Source organism: Heterodontus francisci, chromosome 27 (genome assembly GCF_036365525.1).
Source record: "Heterodontus francisci isolate sHetFra1 chromosome 27, sHetFra1.hap1, whole genome shotgun sequence".
NCBI lineage: Eukaryota > Metazoa > Chordata > Chondrichthyes > Heterodontiformes > Heterodontidae > Heterodontus > Heterodontus francisci.
In genome coordinates, this window is record NC_090397.1 from 55,604,330 (window position 1) to 55,625,962 (window position 21,633).

Here is a 21,633-nt window from a genome sequence, read left to right on the forward strand (position 1 = left end):
TACTCCAGTCCTTTTGTAATTCAAAGTGATTCCTGACAACGCAGCAGCTCGCTGACATAATCAGAATCGCTAAGTCGCGCACATTTGTGGGATGACGTCATCATGTATCTGTGCCTGGTCCCCAACCCCACTCGACTGGAGGAAGCGGCTGAATGGGAGACTTTGAGGCTGGAGCTCTCCCCCCTAGGCAACTGGTGGGGCGGGAACTAGTAGCTACATTCGGGTGAAATCAGTCCTGGTCAGTCATATAAACGAATCACAATAACGAATTGGCAGCACATTTTATACTCTGCCCGATATTCGATCGGGGTGACAATTCACCATCTTACAATGGAAATTCAATCATAAAATTCCTTTTGTATTTAATAGGATTGCTGGAATATTAAATTGATCTGAGGATTACAGTTAGTATCCTATAACTACATAGCATATTACTGGGCTTCCATCCAACTTAATGTAAGGTGGGTTTGCTCGAACAATCTCCTCATAAGCATTTCCTGTGATAAATTGAGCAGCGCCATCTTTAATCCTGGCAGCTGCCTGAACGTCGCAGACACTAACGTTCCAGTTGAAGAGCCTGTATTTGTGCATGTGCAAGTACTGCGCCACCTAGTGGCTGCATTGTCAGCAAATGCAGCTTTTGGCATCAAGGTTAACATTTGTTTTTCTAATTGCTTGCTGTACCTGCATGTTAGCTTTGTGATTCATGTGCAAAGATGCCCAGGTCACTCTGAATGCAAATATTTCCCAGTCTCCCACCATTTAAAAAATACTCTACTTTTCTACCAAAGTGGATAACTTCACACTTACCCACAATATATTCCATCTACCATGTTCTTGCCCACTCACGTAACCTGCCCTATATTCTTTTGTCCTCCTCACAACTTAATTTCCCAACTAGCCTCGTATCATTAGTAAACATAGATAAATTACACTTGGTCCCTTCATCTAAGTCACTGATATAGATTTTAAGTTACTGAGGCCCAAGCACTGATCACTGCAGTATGCCTGCCAACCCGAACATGACCTATTTATTCATACTGTTTTCTGCCCATTAACCAATCCTCAACCCATGCTATTAACCCCAATCCCATGTGCCCGAACTTGGTGTAATAACCTCTTGTGTGGCACCTTATCAAATGCTTTTGAAAATCCAAAGACAGTATATCCAGTGGTTCCCCTTATTTATCCTGCTAGTTACAGCAAAAAACTGTAGCAGATTTGTCAGACACGATTTCCCTTTCATAAACTGTGTTGCCTCTGCCTAATCATATTATGATTTTCTAAGTGCCCTGTTAGCATGTCCCTAACAATCAATTGTTGTATTTTGCCTACAATTGATATCTGGTTAACTAGCCTAATGTTCTACGTTTTTCCTTTCCTTCCATTCTTGGATAGCAGGGTTATGTACGCTACCTTTCAATCTTCAATTCCTTTGAGTTCCTGATTTCAGTGCTTTAGCCCGTTTAAAACTCTAGGCTGTGTAAAACACTCCATTTTGATATCATAGCCTAAGATTATGGCAGCTCCACTAGACAGGTGATTGCTACAACAGATACTTCTGAAACTCAGCAATTTAACACTATCAAGAGATAGGGCAACAAAGCAAGGGCTACATAGGTCAAGGTCTTATAGGTAAGCAGGTGGCTGTATGAAGGCATATTGCAGCAGACAGTGAATTTTAGGAGGAGTGGGGGGGGCGGGGGGGGTGCGGAAATTAGAGGTGGGAGGGAGTGCATACTTTCAAAAAAATAGGTTGAGCATACTTCTTCTTTGGCCTCCTTGTCTCGAGAGACAATGGGTAAGCGCCTGCAGGTGGTCAGTGGTTTGTGGATCAGCGCCTGGAGTGACTATAAAGGCCAATTGTAGAGTGACAGACTCTTCCACAGGTGCTGCAGAAAAATTTGTTTGTCGGGGCTGTTACACAATTGGCTCTCCCCTTGCGCTTCTGTCTTTTTTCCTGCCAACTGCTAAGTCTCTTCGACTCGCCACACTTTAGCCCCGCCTTTATGGCTGCCCACCAGCTCTGATGAACGCTGGCAACTGACTCCCACGACTTGTGATCAATGTCACAGGACTTCAGGTTGCGTTTGCAGACGTCTTTAAAGTGGAGACATGGATGGCCGGTGGGTCCGATACCAGTGGCTAGCACGCTGTACAATGTGTCTTTGGGGATCCTGCCATCTTCCATGCGGCTTACATGGCCAAGCCATTTCAAGCGCCGCTGACTCAGTAGTGTGTATAAGCTGGGGATGCTGGCCACCTCGAGGACTTAAGGGTTGCAAAATTAAACTCTTCCCAGAGTTGAAATAAATTTTTCAAGTAGGCTTTCCAAAGCACAGCCAAACTCCTTTCTACAAACATCTTTCATCAACATTACCATAAATAGAATACAAGGTCTCCCACGTCTATTTAGTTCAAACATATCAGTCTTCTAAATTCATCATACATTTTGCATCTGCACAAACCAGATTATTTAATTGTGGAGAGCATCTGTAAAACAAAAAATCCTGAAATCAAATGTCTGTTAATGAACCACACTGATGTGCAATCAAAATATCCCTAAATTAATGATCATAACACAAGGCCATTCCACTAACACAGGACCAGATCAGTGTGGAATATTTTGTGGGTTGTACACTGTCAGGAATCATATACCCTATCTGTACCACTAAATTTTAGAAAATAAATCTGATCGTGTTCTTCTTTTGTTAGGGATTCACGTTCAACTGTTTTTTCAGTACTGGTGGTATTGTCATGGTCCTGTAGTTTTTTCGGGAATATTCAGTTTGCCTTTAAGGCTTGCAAGGGATCATAATTGCTTTAAGAACCAGCCAGCCTCAGAGGTTATAGGAAGGTACATTTTCGTTGCCTTAGAAACAGCCATTGGGAGACTGTGTTCCAAAGGGTGCATTCTCGATACCATGGAAACAGCCACTGGGAGTGGGACTCGTGCGATACATTTGTTACAATTCAGTTTTTGAACTGGCTATGGTTGAAGACAGTTTGTTCCAACAGAACTCAGACACAGAGGACGCAGCTGTTGTGTCAGAGCCTGGAAAAAGAGCTCTGAACCATTTAAACTGAAGGAATAGGATTTTTAGTCTGTTTAATTATCTCTCAAAATTCTAAAACATCAAGCCAAAACAGAGGACTGTTAATTTAAATTGAAGAAAGGGAAGTTAGACTGCGACAATTTTTTATCCCTCAAAAACTCAAAAGTCAGATTGATTCTGTTGAAAGTGTTTGCAAGTCGTTAATGGTTGAAATTCGCTGGAGAAGGAAAGCAACATCCTGTGAGGACTTACAGCAACATTGGACTGTAAATTTGCAAGGACTCTAATTTTTTCTATTTTAAATGTTGTTTATATCTTCATAGTGTTTAAGAATTTAGTTCTTCTAATTAAAGAGTTAATTTATTGATTTAAAGACGTGGTTTGGTTAGCCTCGTTCAAGGGATAATAGATGGTACAATTTGGTTGGGTCTCTCTTTAACTTGGAAAGTTTTAAATTATATGTTAGCCGATCTGTGGAACGACGGGATTGAATTAACAGTGCGTTGGCCCCACCAGAATCGTATATTTTGATTGGGGGCTTTGAAAGGAGAGGTCGGTCGTAAAGTATCACCCACTGCAACTGCAGCTACCCATTTGTTAGAATGACAGACAAATCTTAGTTTGTTCTTTAAACCACTAACAAGGGTAATTTTGCCCAAGTACCACCAGCTCAACACTTGCAACTTTTTTTTTAAAGAAATTGCTGCTATAAATTTGTTAGTCAAATTGCGTCTTTGATCCTAGAATGTTAAAATTTTGTGTCCAAATCAGTTTCAGCTGTAGCTTGGTGCACAGCCACATTGCAGTACATACTGTACTACTGATATTCCAGCCAATGTCATCACAAGTTTAACTTTTGTCTCATGACATAATTTAACAACCACATTTGTAGATAACAGCAGATTTTCAATTCACATTGGAGTGGTGCTCACTTTGTACTGGAGCAAGAGAACATTTTAACAACAATCAGCTATTCTTTCTATCCTATGATTTTCAGGTAATTTCCTTTCACCTACATTTCCCAATGTAAGCCACTTTACATAAATGACAGCAATGCACATAGCAAGACAGATTTCCCTTTGCACGGATGGGAAATTGGAGAGCAGGGAAGAAGACAGCAGAGTCGCTGAAACATTTTTTACTGAGGTTTCCTGTACTAGGCCACAACAGGGACAATGAAATGCTTTATAGGGCTGGGTTAGTGACCCAGAACAGAAAGTTAAAATGCGTAGGAGTGGAAGCTGTAATATTTGCAACACAAGCATGTTAGTGAACATAGATTTCATCAGCTCTGATACATGCACAACATGCATTCAAATAAAATTCAGCTGTAGATCAGGATAAGCAAAGCACTCACCACAATCAAATCCACTCACACAGGTTCAATTTTGTTGCGCTGTTCTGACCAACGGTTTCCTGGTGAGCTCAAATACAATGCAGGAATGCAGAAAGAAAATTGGTTAATAAATGGACAGAACTTGCTGTTCGCACGGATTTCCTTCCAGTAGTCACAGCAGAGAATGAGAGTTTAATGCAGGAAAGAACTGCACTCAGCATCTTTCATGCCATAGATGTTTACTAACATGCATATACATACATTTATGATCTCCATCAGACAGACACACTAAACTAGTCAGAAGAATTTGTTTAAGCAGCCAGACAATCCAAGGAGTGGTAAACAATAGCAGTAAGAAACCTTATTAAACAAAAACAGAGAAATGGGTGGTCCAAGGTAGACTGCAATAAGTCTCAAATTTGGCTGTGAGGTAAGAGTCACATGTCCTTAAGATGGGAAATTATAGACTGGTTTGAAAGGACAGATTGAAAAGAACAGCGACCAAGATTAAATTCAACCTGACTGAAACCTGCACAGAAACATGAGCTCCACCCGGGGTTGGTCTGAATGCAGCCTACCAGAGACAGAACTGCACAGAACAAGCCTTTCAGCCCAACTGGTCTATGCCTATGTTTATACACCACATAAGCCTCCTCACCACAACCCTCTACTCCCTTCCCCCTCGCGCATGCATCAAGGCTCCTCTTAAATGCACGTGTGCTTTCTGCTTCAACCATTCAATGTGGCAGGGTTCCACATTCTCACCATTTTGTGCAAAAAAAAAAATGCACTAATGCATTTTTTTTTTACAGACGCAGCAAGCCTTTGATGACCTTCTGGTCATCAAAACAAAATCTCCACATCTGCCTGGATAACAACGCACGAGCTCAGCACAACAACCTCAATCAGGTGAAATATGTATAAATGTATATACCAAATGTTTGCATGCAGCTTTTACACTAAGTCTACTATTTAATGCCTTGTATTCTTCAATTTTTTCGCACAACAGATTCCTGTGAAGCTCAAAGAGAATTGTTATAAAATCTTGCCTTACCAATAAGCCATGAAAGTTAAATGGCAATGTCAACAAGTGGCACTCAAGGTCCTGCAGCAATTGGTAGGTGGCAATTTCTTCTTCCTGAACTCATTCCCTCTTCACTTGCATAATCAATCTTATAATCAATGGACTATAGGTTTCTGCTTTGTAGCTGAGCAGTACACGAATTGTACAAAGAAAGCTCAAGACATACATAAAATGGTCCAAATGTAGCAAAAATGTATTTTCTCCCATAATGGTCCAGTGCAGGTGACAATGTTACCGTTTTATTTTACACACACACATCAAAAGTCTTCCACTTCTTCATCTCTCGGGATGGGGGATACTTTAAGCAATAACCTCAATATCTAGTCCTCATTAGGTTTTAACAAAGCTTATAGACTCAGAACAATTACAGCACAGAAGAAGCCCATTCACCCCATCAAGTCTGTGTCGACTCTCTGAAAGAGCAATCCAGCTAGTCCCTCTCCCCTGCCCTTTCCCCACAGCCCTGCAATTTATTTTCCCCTTCAAGTACTAACCTAGTTCCCTGTTGAAAGCCACAATTGAATCTGCCTCCACCACTCTTTCAGGCACTGCATTTCAGATCCCAACCACTCGCTGCAAAAAGTTGTTTATTTTCATTTCGCCTTTGATTCTTTTGCCAATCACTTGAAATCTGTGTCCTCTGGTTCTAGACCTTTCTGCCAATGGGAACAGTTCTATCTACTCTGTCTAGACCCTTCATGACCATTCTCGGAGTTCATCTTGTCCATGAGACCCACTTCCTGTTCCCTCGATCCTACTTAAACAAATCATTGATCACCCAACTTCCTTTCCTGGGCTCCAGGTTAGCCAATATTGTTAACAGTTCCCTCTCCTCGGGTATTACTTCCTCACCCTCCTTCAAATCTTCTGTCATGACCCCTCTCCTAAAAATAAAACCTTTGACCAGTTTGTCCTGCAAACTAGCCCCCCCATCTCTAACTTCCTTTTCCACTCCAAAGTCCTTGAACATGTTGTCACCTCCTAAATCCTTTCCCATCTTTCCCACAATTCCGTGCTTGAATCCCTCCAGCCCTTGTTAAATTCACAAATGACATTCTTTGTTACTATGACAATGGTAAACTGTTCCTCTCAACCCATCTGCAGAAATCCACACATCAAACCTCCTCCATTGCCCAGCTGAGTGTTACTTGGTTCCCTTTTGATCTATCAAATCATAGCCAAAGAATCACCTGCAATGGCTTCTCTTCCCATTCCCACAACATTGCCTCTGGAGTCCCCCAGCAATCGATCCTTGCTCCCCTTCTTTTTCTCATCTACATGTTATTCCTCAGTGACATAAACCGAAAACACATCAGGTTCCCCACGTGCACTGATGATACTCAACACACTCAGTAGTAAATTGGTAATGTCACTGACCTAGTGATCCAGAGGCCCAGGCTAATGCCCTGGGACACAGGTTCAAATCCCACCACAGCAGATGGTAGAATTTAAACTTAATTAGTAAATTCAATTAATTTAAAAAAATCTGGAATTGAAAGCTAGTCTCAGTAATGGTGCCATGAAACTATCGATTGCCGTAAAAATCCATCTGATTCACTAATGTCCTTAGCGACGGAAATCTGTCTTCCTTACCTGGTCTGACCGACATGTGACTCCAGGCCCACAGCAATGTGGTTGACTCTTAACTGCCCTCTAAAATGGCCTAGTAAGCCACTGAGTTGTCAAGGGCAATTAGGATGGGCAATAAATACTGGTCTTGCCAGCGACACCCACATCCCATGAAGGGATTTTTAAAAATCCAACAATGTCTCAATTTTAAAATTCTTCTTCTGGATGCCAACTCCCTCCATTGCCTCACCCCTCTCTATTGCTGGAACCTCCTTCAGCTCTACCAGCCTTTGAGATCTCGGTGCCCCTCAGATTCTGGTCTCTTGCATATTCCAATTTTTATCACCCTACCACTGGTAACTGAGCCTTCAGCTGCCTACCCTAAGCTCTGGAATTCCCTCCGTAAACCTCTCCGTCTCTTTACCACTCTCTCCTCATTTAAGATCCTCCTTAAAACCTAACTCTTGGACCAAGCTTCTGATCATCTGTCCTGTGCAGAAATTAGCTGGCGCATTTCCGACATGGCAACAGCAACTACTCTTCAAAAGTACTTCACTGGCTGTAAAGCACTTTTAGACGTCCGGTGATCGTGAAAAGCACAATATAAATGCAAGTCTCTTTTTTTTTTAAAAAAAACCATGCACTGGTTTAAATTACAAGCAAAAAGAAACACTTGCATTTAGAAAGGTTGAAGAAAATATCATAGCTAGAATGACATCTCGACTGTTTTAATTCATAACAAATATCAAACTTAAAACAAGCAAATTATCACTAAATTTAACACCAGGTCTGCACATTTCCAACACAATAGTAGGAAGACTATGTGCATTTATTTTATAAAAGAAATTTTCCATCATCATAGACTTTAAACATTTTCAGAATTCAGTAACCAAACAGGAAAATTAAGATTTTCCCACTTAAAAAAGATGCAATTGCGCAACACAGCTTACCCCAGAGATATCAGCAACACGATGGATTGGCACCTCCTTCTTACTGTGCAGTCCTTTGGCATTCTTGATAGCCCTAAGATGACAAAAATATAATTTGAATAACACAAAAACAAAAGGTGAGTGCAGAATCAACATTAAATTCATCAGTATAAAGTCAGTGGTCTTAAAAGCAACCAGTAGCTTGGATAACTCTAAGGATCCAGTATGGAAACTCAACCTCTGCTGCTTGAACATTACAGTCTCAGGAATACAAGTAAAGGACCATGTGAAATAAACAAATCACTTGGCAAGAATCAAGTTCTACAAATTCAAGTTTTACAAATTCAAGCTCTTAATGGGATTTCAGATTAAATATAAATGTAAAGCATGAAATAGGGACTTTATGTCTCTACATTTGCAAGACTAAAACAGGTCAGACCCCAGTCCTCAACATTCCAGGCTCAGCATCAAAGTTGTTCAACATATTTTTCTTCCATAAAAACAGAAACAAGCCCCTTCCAGAAAGCAGGTGACAGAAATCAACTTAAAATTGCCATACATGGCCAAGTTAAAAATTCATATGAAAACATCGTAGAAATGTTACATGAAACAGCTCAGATCCCAATTGGCACCTCAGTCCATTCATTTCTTTGACTATTTCACCCATAATGCCCCCCTATTAGTGATCAGTTTTAATTTCAGTTTATCTATACACCTTCATCTTGCATGCAGATGTACATTTATCACTAAGTAGTAAATTAAGCAAGGGATTGGTTAACTCAGTTGGCTAGAGTGTAGTGTAGAATAATTCCAACAGTAGGTTCAATCCCTGTACCAGCCGAGTAGGTCTCGGGTCCTGCCTCCTTGCCTTGCCCCATAGGGATAGAGCAACCCTCAGACAACAAAGACACTACACAGAGAGTTAATTAAGCACAACCAAATCTCTTCTAGGGCAGCTTATGACTTTTTTTTCTTACGTCTTCGCAATTGATGTTATGAATTGATGCTCATTATTAGTCAGTCAATCTTGGTCAGAACAATAGGGACTCTCTAACTGCACACAATCTTTTGTTTTTAGTGGGGGTTGGCAAGGGTTGAGAGGAGGTAAAATTCACACCAAACCTCAACACTATTATCCAACAATCGCTGCTGGATGTCTGAGTGTGTGGCAAAATCAGTTCAGCCACGATGCTCTGGAATCCAACTGACTGGTTGGAGGTAGGGGGCGGGGGGGGGGGTGGTGTAGAAAACTGGCAACAAAAAAAACTGCTCCTTCTGGTTGTCACTGGTTAATTAATCACAGAGGCAGAGTTTTACAGCACAGAGGCGCTTCGGCCCAACGCGCCTGCGCCAACCATCAAGCACCTGTCCAAACTAATCCCATTTCCCAGCACTTGGCCCGCAGCCTTGTATGCTATGGCATTCCAAACACTTCTTAAATGTCATGAGTGTTCCTGCCTCTACCACCCCTTCAGGCAGTGTATTCCAGATTCCAACCACCATCTGGATGAAAATTCTTTTCCTGAACTCCCCTCTAAACCTCCTGCCCGTTTCCTTAAATCTATGCCCCCTAGTTATTGACCTCTCCGCTAAGGGAAAAAGTTTCTTCCCATCTATCCTCTCAATGCCCCTCATAATTTTGTATACCTCAATCAGGTCCCCCCCTCAGCCTTCTCCACTCCAAGGAAAACAATCCCAGCCTATCCAGTCTCTCCTCATAACTAAAATGTTCCAGCCCAGGCAACATCCTGGTGAATCGCCTCTGCACCCTCTCCATTGTGATCACATCCTTCCTATAGTGTGGTGACAGAACTGTACACAGTACTCCAGCTGTGGCCTAACCAGCATTCTATACAGCTCCATCATAACCTCCCAGCTTTTATATTGTGCCTCGGCTAATAAAGGCAAGTATTCTGTATGCCTTCCTAACCACCTTATCTACCTGCGCTGCTGCCTTCAGTGATCTATGGACAAGCACCTCTGCCTTTCTGTACTTCCTAGGGTCCTACCATCTGTCATATATTCCATTGCCTTGTTAGACCTCCCAAAGTGCATCACCTCACACTTCTCAGGATTAAACTCCATTTGCCACAGCTCCACCCATCTTGCCCCACTGGTCATAGGCCTCCATTTGCAAAAACAACCCTCTACCATCACCCTCTGCCTCCTTCCACTAAGCCAGTTTTGAATCCAATATTACATAATGCTTGATCAATCTGAAATGACCATTGTATCAGATACATATTTGAATGGAAAGTTTAGTTCAGCACCACAAACCAGCTGTTTGCAAATGATACAACTCTGTCCAATGGCATGTTGCTTTCTCAAAGAAAAAATGCATTTGCGTTTATCTTTATCTGTTAAAAGTTTTGTGTATGGCATGCATTTTATGTACCTTCCTGTGTTAAGACTTTTAAAACAATGAAAAATCCACATAGTCATGGAAAAACCCATGTAAATATTTATAATGGGAAAATACTATTTAAATATAAATATTTCGCCATCACAGTTTGTTAATGAAGCAACTGAAATGATGTTTTTAGGAAAAAGCTGTATCCACCATTCTTTCTCCCTCAGTAATTGAAATTTCTCATCTCTAAAAGATCCTTCCGCGTAATCATAAATTCCTTTAGATAAAGTTTTTCAAATGCTAGATTTCAGGAGGGAGGGTAATCAATGGAATAGAAGTTAAAGCCTGGCTACCCGACCCGACCTCGATGAGACCTGACTACACGTGTTGGGCTCAGGTCAGGTCTATATTCAGAGTCCAGCATTCGGGCTCAGGTCGGGTCAGGCTGGACAGTGCTGCTTTCAGGAAGTCACGGGATCAGGCTTACCCATGAGTCCCCACAACTCCATCTGCAGGAACAGCCTGCTGCTGGAACAGACGAATGACATTCAAGGACTCAGGCCCAGGTTGGCTGTGGTCGGGTTGGGCCCAGGTCAGTTTTAATTTTATACCCGAGCCAGGCTTTAATAGAAGCATTTGGTTATCCATACCGCTGATTTCTTTTTTCTTTTTGTGGGTCCCGTGAAAGGCAAAGGAAAGCTTGCATTTTATATACTGCCTTTCACAACTTCAGGACATCCCAAAGCGTTTTACAGCCAATGAAGTACTTTTGAAGTGTAGTTACTGAAGGAAACGAGGCAACCAAATAAGGCACAGCAAGCTCCCACAAACAGCAATGTGATAATGGCGAGATAAACAAAACCACAGTGCAATCGCTTAAAGCTGAAGAATGTTTTGCAACAAAATGCAAGGCTTTCTTTCCTCTAAGCTTCACCTTTCAACTAGAAATTGCCCAAAGTATTCAAAGAAGCATGAACACAATTTTTTCACAAAATCCTAGACTCTCAAGAGTGCATTGTTATTTTACATATATTTATCCAATTCCCTGTTGAAAGTTAATACTGAATCTGCTTCCATCACACTTTCAAGCAGTGCATTCCAGATCACACCAACCACTGTGTAAAAAAAAAATCTCATCGCCACTCTGGTCTTTTTTGTTAAAACAGTTCCAGCAAAATATTTGTGCATCTTTGAACACATGTACAGATGGTACATACTGAACATCCTTCTAAAAAGGAAAGAATAGTGTGATCAGCTGATCGACACTTAACAGTGAAAAAATACTGTCCTTGGAATGAGAAAACTTCCCACTTTCATGAAGTCTATTTCAATAGTCACAAGAAGGTGCCTTTTTAGGCAGTTCACTAAAGAATGCAATTTAGGGTCCTAAAAGCAAGAGGCAAAGTTTCAGCCTCAGAGATTAAGATCATCCCAAATTTGATCAGTGGTCAGTTCTTGCTCAACAAATCATGGTCAAGACAGTGTTATGAAAGTGATTCTGTTTTTTGTTAAATTATTTAAAGGAATTTATGGTTAAGCTGAATAAATGTTGGACCTTTTTTTTTAAAAAAGAGCCATCAAGAGGACACTGAGGGAGCCGGTTTGGCAACCATGTTACTGGCTGTCACATGACTCAAGTTAAAGATAGAACAGAAACCCTTTTAACGGGCAGAGAAGTGACAAACGTCCCTTTGATTGGACAAGCCCAGCAGCAGCAGAGCACATCTGGGAGGGCAGAAAACTGATGAGCTTTCTGGTTGTGCAGCAGTGTGTGTTTTCCCTTCTGGAGTGGGATAAAGTCCAGTCTGCTGCTGAAGTGTCAAGGAAGGAGGACAGAAGATCACAACCCAACTCGCTTTCCAGAAAATCTCTGAAAGATCCTGTGAAGTCCACGGTGGCGATTCATTTCGTTTCCTGTCTCTGAAGAAAGCCTGCTAAAACTAATTCTCAACACCGCCTGACAATAACAGTTCTAAAAGATTCCAGTGATCTCTCTACGTGTACTCAGAAGTTACACTGTATGCCAGATTTGGAACAAATCTCATCTGCTGTTTTCTTCAAAAATGAGCAAGTCATCTGCCCAAGTTTTTTTTTTGTCAGTAACAGAGCTCTGAATTTATAAAAATCCCTTTTATCTTCTCAGGTTAACCAATGCATGTATGTGTGCACGTGCGAGTGTGAAAGGACTAAGGTAAAAAGGGACCTTAAAATTTGGTTACGGCAAAAAGGGGACTTTTAAAAATTGAATGTTTGAACTTTAAAATCTCTGTTCCTGTAGAAAGTCCTACAAGAAAAGGGGCAGTACTGGACCGAATTCTAGGGAATGAAGCCGGTCAAATGGTAGAAGTGTCAGTGGGGGTGCATTTCGGGGATAGTGACCATAACTGTAAGATGTAAGGTAGTTATGGAAAAGGACAAAGATGGACCAAAAATAAAGGTACTGAATTGGGGGAAGGCCGAATTCAATGTGATAAAACAGAATCTGGCCGAAGTGGACTGGGAGAAACTACTTGTAGGAAAGTCTACAGCACACCAGTGGGAGTCATTAAAAGAGGAAATTGTGAGAGTTCAGAGCCAACATATACCTGTTAAGGTAATGGGTAGGACCAACAAGTCCAGGAAACCCTGGATATCAAGGGATATAGAGTTTGGATCAGGAAAAAGAGAGGCTTACGGCAGATCCCAAGCACAGAAAACAGCGGAGGCACCAGATGAGTATAGAAAGTGTAGGGTGGCACTTAAAAAAAAAAGTAATCAGGAGAGCGAAGAGGGGACATGAAAAAACACTGGCGGGCAAGATAAAGGAAAATCCCAGGGCATTTTATAAGTATATTAAGGGTAAGAGGATAACCAGGGAAACAGTAGGGACCAAAGTGGCAACCTGTGTGGAGCTGGAGGACATAGGTGAGATTCTAAATGATTATTTTTCATCTGTGTTCACCATGGAGAAGGACGATGGAGAAAAACCTCTTTCTGATTTTTAAACGCTTTGGACTCCCAACCAGTGGAAATAGTTTCCTCGATCAACCTTATCTGTTTCTCTTCAATACCTTGATGCTTGGATCAAATCACCCCAAAACCTTCTAAATTCCAGGGAATACAAGCCTAGTTTGTGTACTGTCACCTTGAGGTCCAGGTATTATTCTAGTAAACCTACAGTGCATCCTGCCTGATTACCTTAAGTTTTTCTAAGTGCCCTGCTAGAACGTCTTTAATAATAGCTTCTAACATTTTCCCTATGACAGATGCTTAGCTTACTGGCCTGTAATTTCCTGCTTTCTGTTTTCCTCCCTTTTTGAATAAAGGAGTTACGTTTGTTATTTTCCAATCTAATGGAACCTTCCCAGAATCTAGGGAATTTTAAAACCAATGCATCAACTATCTCGCTAACCACTTCTTTTAAGATCCCAGGATGAAGTCAATGGGAATGAGGGGGAAAACACTCTGCTGGTTGGAATTGTACCTAGCGCAAAGGAAGATGGCTGCGGTTGTTGGAGGTCAATCATCTGAGCTCCAGGACATCACTGCAGGAGTTCCTCAGGGTAGTGTCCTAGGCCCAACCATCTTCAGCTGCTTCATCAATGACCTTCCTTCAATCATAAGGTCAAAAGTGGGGATGTTCGCTGATGATTGCACAATGTTCCGCACCATTCACAACTCCTCAAATACTGAAGCAGTCCGTGTAGAAATGTAGCAAGACCTGGACAATATCCAGGCTTGGGCTGATAAGCGGCAAGTAACATTCGCGCCACACAAGTACCAGACAATGACCATCTCCAACAAGAGAGAATCTAACCATCTCCCCTTGACATTCAATGGCATTACCATTGCTGAATCCCCCACTATCAACATCCTAGAGGCTACCATTGACCAGAAACTGAACTGGAGTAGTCATATAAATACCGTGGCTACAAGAGCAGGTCAGAGGCTAGGAATCCTGAGGTGAGTAACTGACCTCCTGACTCCCCAAAGCCTGTCTGCCATCTACAAGGCACAAGTCAGGAGTGTGATGGCATACTCTCCACTTGCTTGGATGGGTGCAGCTCCAACACTCAAGAAGCTCGACACCATCCTGAACAAAGCAGTCGCTTGATTGGCACACCACCCACAAACATTCACTCCCTACACCACCGACGCACAGTGGCAGCAGTGTGTACCATCTACGACATGCACTGCAGCAACGCACCAAGGCTCCTTCAACAGCACCTTCAACAGCACCTTCCAAACCTGCGACCTCTGCCAACTAGAAGGACAAAGGCAGCAGATGCATAGAAACATCACTACCTGCAAGTTCCCGTCCAAGTCACACACCATCCTGACTTGGAACTATATCGCCGTTCCTTCGCTGTCGCTGGGTCAAAATCCTGGACAAAATTCCTAACAGCACTGTGGGTGTACCTACCTCACATGGACTGCAGTGGTTCAAGAAGGCAGCTCACCACCACCTTCTCAAGGGCAATTAAGGATGGGCAATAAATGCTGGCATAGCCAGTGACGCCCACATCCCATGAATGAATTTTAAAAAAGTCCATCAGGACCCGGGCACTGGTCAGCCTGCAGCTCCAACAATTTGTTCTGGTGTTTGTAATTTTGTTGAGTTTCACCCTCCCTTCCATTTCCTGATTTACAGCTATTTCTGGGATGTTATTTGTATAGTCTATTGTGAAGACCGATGCAAAATACCTGTTCAATTCATTTGCCATCATTAATTGCCCAGACCCACTTTCTATTGGACCAACATTCACTTTGTAAACTCTTTTCTTTGTTAAATATCTGTTTTTATATTTCTAGCTAGCTTTCTCTCGTACTCTAATTTTTCCTTCCTTATTAATCTTTTAATCATTCTTTGCTTTTTTATATTCTGTCCAATCTGCTGACCTGCCACCCATCTTTGCGCAATTATATGCTTTTAAGTTTGACGCTATCTTTAACTTTTTTAGTTAACCACGGGTGGTGGATCCTCCCCTTGGAATTTTTCTTTCGACTTTCTATTGAGTATTCTGAAATATCCCCTTAAATGTCAGCGATTGCATCTCTATTAACCTATCCCTTAACCTAATTTGCCAGCTCACTTTAGCTAGCTCTGCTTTCATGCCCTCATAATTGCCCTTAGTTAAGTTTAAAATACTGGTCTTAGACGCACTCTACTCTCCCTCAAACTGAATATAAAATTCAATCATATTATGATCACTGATGCCTAGGGCGCCTTCACTATGAGGTCATTAATTAATCCTACCTCGTTGCACAATACTAGGTCTAGTGCAGCTTGCTCTCCGGTTGGCTCCAGAACGTGCTGTTCGAAGAAACTATCCCAAGAGCATTCTATGAACTTACCTCGGCTACCTTTGCCCATCTGATTTTTCCAGTCTATATGTAATTAAAATCCCCCATGATTATCGCTATACCTTTCTGACATGCTCCAATTATTTCTTCCTTTATACCCCGTCCTACCACGTGGTTACTGTTAGCGGGCCTGTTCACCACTCCCACAAGTGACTTCTTGCCTTTAGCATTTCTCATATCAACCCAAACTGCTTCTACATCCTGGTTTCCTGAACTTAAGTCATCCCTCTATTGCGCTAATACCATAATTAACAGAGCCACCCATCACCTTTTACTAGCTTCCTGTCTTTCCTAAATGTCATGTACCCTTCAATATTCAGGTCTCAATCTATGTCATCCTGCAGCCCTGCCTCTTTAATGGCCATTCAGATCATACTTATTTACTTCTATTTGCAGTTATCTGTTTTGTTTTAAATGCTGCGTGCATTCAGCTACAGAGCCTTTAGTTTTGTCCTATTTTTGTCACCTCTAGCTTTATCTGATTTACTCTTAGATTTGTACACTGTCCCTTCCTGTCACAGTCTGTTTATTATTTACATTATTAATACCTTTCTCTCTAGTCTTGTCTCTCACTCTTTGTTTTACAACTTCCCAAATTTGATCTCTTGCCCCCTACTACTTAGTTTAAAACCCTCTCTACTTCCCTAGTTATGCAGCTCTCTGGGAACCAGCCCCAGCACTGTTCAGGTGTAGACTGTCCTAAGGATACAGCCCCCACTTTCCTAGGTACTGATGCCAGTGCCCCACGAACAGGAACCCACTTCTGCCACATCAGTCTTTGAGCCACGCATTCATTTTGCTAATCTCATTTGCCCTACTCCAATTTGCACATGGCTCAGGTATTAGTGTGAGGTTCTGCTTCTTAATTTGGTGCCTAGCTCCTCATACTATGTAGAACCTCTTTCCTTGTCCTGCCTATGTTATTGGTACATACATGGGCCTTGACGACTGGATTCCCCTTCCCTCCCCCGCAAGTTCCTCTCCAGCCCTGAGCAAATGTCCCGAACCCTGGCACCGGGCAAGCAACATAGCCTGCTGGACTCTCGCTCTCAGCTACAGAGAACTGTGTATATCCCCTGACCGTACTGTCCCCTACTACCACAACATTCCTATGAGCACCCCCACTTGAATGGCTTCCTGCACCATGGTGCCATGGTTAGTTTGCTCATCCACCCTGCAACCCTCACTCTCATCCATTCAAGAACAAACCTCAAATGTGTTAGACAATTGCAAGGGCTGAGTGAGGCTCCTCCACTTCTGCTTTCTCAATCTGCCTCACTAGCAGTCACACACTCCTGTCCCTGAGCAAATCAGAAGACCCTATATCCTATGGGGTGTGACTGCCTTCTAGAACTTTCCCCCCTCCCTGATGCATTGCAGTGTCCGTAGATCGGCCTCCAGCTCAGCTACTCTGAGCCGAAGCTCCTAGAGCTGCAGACACTTACTGTAGACGTGGTTGTCGTGATCACACTGGCATTGACCAGCTCTCGCATACTGCTGCTACAACACATCACCTGCCCTGCCATCTTAATGATGTTTTAAATATTTGCATCCCATTATTTAGAACCAGTCAGCACCTGTTACTCTGTCCATTAGGACAACATGCAGGTCCTTTAAATATAGTGTCTTTGATGTCTGCCAAACTCCAGACAATTGTACAAGTGCTGAGCATTTTTCCTGTAATCTTTAGTTCAGCTTCCATCGAGTCTGAAGCAATGGAGATCGGCAGAAATACTTCCTCACCCATGTATAAATATCTTGTGTGACCGCTACAGAAACCTGAATCTCCAAAGTTCTTGCAGCTTAAGGACAATGGAAGAAATATGTTCTGAAGTCAGGACTGATCCAGTCTGTTGCTTTCTAATAACTTATACAAGTGGCTTGCTCTGCTGTGCATTCCATTTCTATCTTTCTGATAGGTGGGTATGATATGCATTCCACCTGATATCTGGTGCCTTGAGCTTGTAAAGAGGGCAACTGTTCATCCCTACCACCCAATCCTATTGAAAAGTACACTTAAAAGCTTTAAGTTTCAGTTAGCAGGAAGCTCAGTCTACTTACAGAAATTATCTTTTAGCTATGAGCAAATTTAAAAAGTTAGGAGAAAGCCCAAATTGTGAGACATTGTTTCAGTCAGTCTCTGTTCTGCTAAAAAAAAGGTGTACGGCATGGATACTGCTCACTGTGATTCTATGTTTTTACTCCTTAGATTCCTAACCATTGGACTGTTGGGCAGGCAAAAGGTTGTAAATAAAAGCAAACATTCAGAACAAAGCCAACCTGCACGTCACAGCACCTAGTTAATGTAACTAGCGCAATCTACAAACAGGTTCCTCACTAACCATTTGTAATTATACAGCGCCTTTTAGTAGCGGGAGGGGGAACATCGAAAGACAATTGAAAAACAAAAATCTGGAGGGGGAAGAGAGTGTAAAAATGCAATGAATTCCTCAAACTACACTTCCAGACTTTGCTGCAGACTACTCTTGTCAGAACTGATGTATGTGCATCTCCGGTAACTAGTTACAGTTACAGACAGCTGCCTGCAGTGAAGTGTAAACTGTATTCTTTAAAAAGGGAGACAATTGCATTATCACTGGCAATAACACATTTGCTATAAATAGCCTGAACCAATGAGTCTCATCACAAGAACTGCGAGCACCCACAGCAACTCAACAGTCTTACCTCAGAACTAAATGCATCACAGGAATCTGACCCATAACGGAGACATAATTTGTGGGCATCCACAGCAAACTGGTCCTATCATCTCTGGGCACCCACCACAGCCTACCACCAAGTAAAAGCAAAGTACAGCTGATGCTGGAAATCTGAAATAGAAACAAGAAATGCTGGAAATACTCAGCAGGTCTGGCAGCATCTGTGCAGAGAGAAGCAGAGTTAACATTTCAGGTCAGAGACCGTTCTTCAGAACTGAAATATTAGAAATGTAAAAGGTTTTAAGTAAAGCGGAGGTGGGACAAGAAATAACAAAGCTGAAGGTGTTGATAGGACGGGGTCACAGAATAACTGACCAGAAGATCATGGAACAAAGGCGAATAGTATGTTAATGGTGTGCTGAAAGACAAAGCATTAGTACAGAGAGGGTGTGAATGACTGTAAAGCATCGAGCACTCCAAGCACAAACACAAAAAAACATTTAAAAAACCAAAACAGTGGGTAAGCACAGTAGAAACAAACTAAACAAACTGAAAAACCTAAAATAAAATAACCAAATAAAAAAGGGGAAAAGAAAAAAAATTTAAAATAACTAAGCATAAAATGGGGGGAACCCATCACGCTCTGAAATTACTGAACTCAAATGTTTAGTCCGGCAGGTTGGAGCGTGCCTAATCGGTAAATCAGGTGCTGTTCCTCAAGCTTGCGTTGATGTTCGTCGGAACACTGCAGCAATCCCAGGACAGAGATGGGAGCATGAGAGCAGGGGGGTGTGTTGAAATGGCCAGCAACTGGAAGCTCGGAGTCATGCTTACGGACTGAACAGAGGTGTTCCGCAAAGCGGTCACCCAATCTGCGTTTGGTCTCCCCAATGTAGAGGGGACCACATTGTGAGCAGCAAATACAGTATACTAAATTGAAAGTAGTACAAGTAGATCACTGCTTCACCTGAAAGGAGTGTTTGGGGCCTGGGATAATGAGGAGAGAGGAGGTAAATGGGCAGGTATTACACCTCCTGCGATTGCAGGGGAAGATGTCGAGGTGGTGGGGGTAATTTTTTAGATTTAGATATACAGCACTGAAACAGGCCCTTCGGCCCACCGAGTCTATGCCGACCATTAACCACCCATTTATACTAATCCTACACTAACCCTATATTCCTACCACATCCTCACCTGTTCCTATATTCACCTACCTATACTAGGGGCAATTTACAATGGTCAATTTACCTATCAACCTGCAAGTCTTTTGGCTGAGAGGGGAAGCCGGAGCACCCAGAGGAAACCCACGCAGACACAGGGAGAACTTGCAAACTCCACACAGGCAGTACCCAGAATTGAACCCGGGTGACTGAAGCTGTGAGGCTGCGGTGCTAACCACTGCTCCACTGTGGAGGAGTGGACAAGGGTGTCGCTGTGGGAACGATCCCTTTGGAATGCTGACAGGGGAAGGGAGGGGAAGATGCATTTGGTAGTGGCATCAAGTAAGTTAGACCTCAATCTCAGAACTCCAGGCACTCGTAGCAGACCGCAGTTTGATTGTGTCAGCAGTTTCAATACAAACATAATCCACAAGATTCTAACTATATGAAACACATTAGGATTAAGAAATTGCTTTCTAGAATGAATTTTGCACTTTGGTCTGACCTAACACTGTCAGTGGCACATCGTACTTACTGAAAAGCTCTCAGACCCTAATTCTGAGTAATGCAATCCCTTTTTTGACTGATTTACTCAAATCATCAAATATCTGTTGAACGACATCCATTTTAATCACTGAATGTCACAGATGCAATGTGCTTGATGAAAATAAATAATGCACGCAGAAATGTAAGCTGGTGGCAAAAAGAAAATCACAAATGTTGAAAACACTATCCAGTGCTAAGCCAAAGACCTCTTAATCAACTCTGTTACAAGCAAAGCTGCCGTTCTTTATGGAAGCAAAATTCATTGTGTGACACACCAAGGCTCATCTACACTACCATCGACTCTTCCAGATTCAATTTCCTGAATAACGAAGTAGTAAATCTTACACAAGAATACTGACATTTCTCCACCCTAAACTAATTCATGAAAATCTCCAGGTCAATGTTCATTATGCCATTCCCAATTAAAGAATAATCACTCTGCAAGAGTATTTGATCCATACTTACACTATGCTCCCATTCTATTCTTCACCTGCTATTCAGCCAACTACCATGAAGTGCTTTGGTACCACTTACCAATTCTTAAATGAAAAATTCCAAAAACTCTTCCAATCCATGCACATTTGGAACTGCTTGGAATTACTTGATCAAGTTACAAGAGCGGTGCAGGGGAGAACAGGAAAGAACCTTTAATTATTCAAAGTAGGGGGAATTCCGGAGCAGAAGGCCTCCTGTGTATTAAGCTGCTTTTTAAAAAAATTATCAGCATCCTACAGACAGCAATAGATCTACAGGTGCCCGACTTTAAAGTTCTCCTTCACACTACCTCTTATGCTAAGGAAAGAAGAGTGCCTGCCAAGATTAGGTTGTGAAAAGCAGAAGCATTACTGGAATAGATTGATAAAAATTTCTGAGCTTCAGCTCAAGTTTGTTTTCCCTCTAGTGGTGTGAATGAATGAACCTTTAATTATTCAAAGTGAACTGCTACAAACAACACAAGAGCCAAGGAGTTTGAGGTATTACAAAGCAAAATTATCCATCTTTTACATTAAACAGTGAAGTATTCCTACCTAAACCAGTATTAGAATATAAGACCAAAGGGGCGGCACAGTGGTGTAGTGGTTAGCACCGCAGTCTCACAGCTCCAGACCCGGGTTCAGTTCTGAGTACTGCCTGTGTGGAGTTTGCAAGTTCTCCCTGCAACCACGTGGGTTTCCTCCGGGTGCTCCAGTTTCCTCCCACATGCCAAAGACTTGCAGGTTGATAGGTAAATTGAACATTGTTAAAAAAAATTGCCCCTAGTGTAGGTAGGTGGTAGGAGAATGGAGGGAAGGTGGGGATGTGAGAGGGAAAAATGGGATTGATGTAGGATTAGTATAAATGGGTGGTTGATGGTCGGCGTGGACTCAGTGGGCCGGAGGGCCTGTTTCGGTGCTGTATCTCTCTATGACTCGAATGACAATCTTAGCACCTACTTTACCAAAAATAACTTGCATTTATATCACGTCTTTAACATAGCAAAACAGAATTCCAAGTCGATTCACAGGAATGTTATTGAACAAAATTTGACACTGAGCCACAAGGAGATTTTAGGACAGGTGACCAAAACTTTGTTCAAAACGCTTCGTTTTAAGGAGTGTCTTAA

At 42.1% G+C, this 21,633-nt stretch overlaps 1 protein-coding gene across 2 annotated transcripts in view; it reads right to left on the reverse strand.

The window, feature by feature from the left end:
- The window catches only part of snd1 (staphylococcal nuclease and tudor domain containing 1), a 1,066,795-nt gene that overhangs the window by 765,632 nt on the left and 279,530 nt on the right, over window positions 1-21,633 (reverse strand). For both annotated transcript variants that reach the window (XM_068059385.1, XM_068059386.1), the window contains exon 14: window positions 7,996-8,068. In XM_068059385.1, coding sequence (XP_067915486.1) covers window positions 7,996-8,068 — 73 coding nt within the window. The remainder of the gene's footprint in view (window positions 1-7,995; window positions 8,069-21,633) is intronic.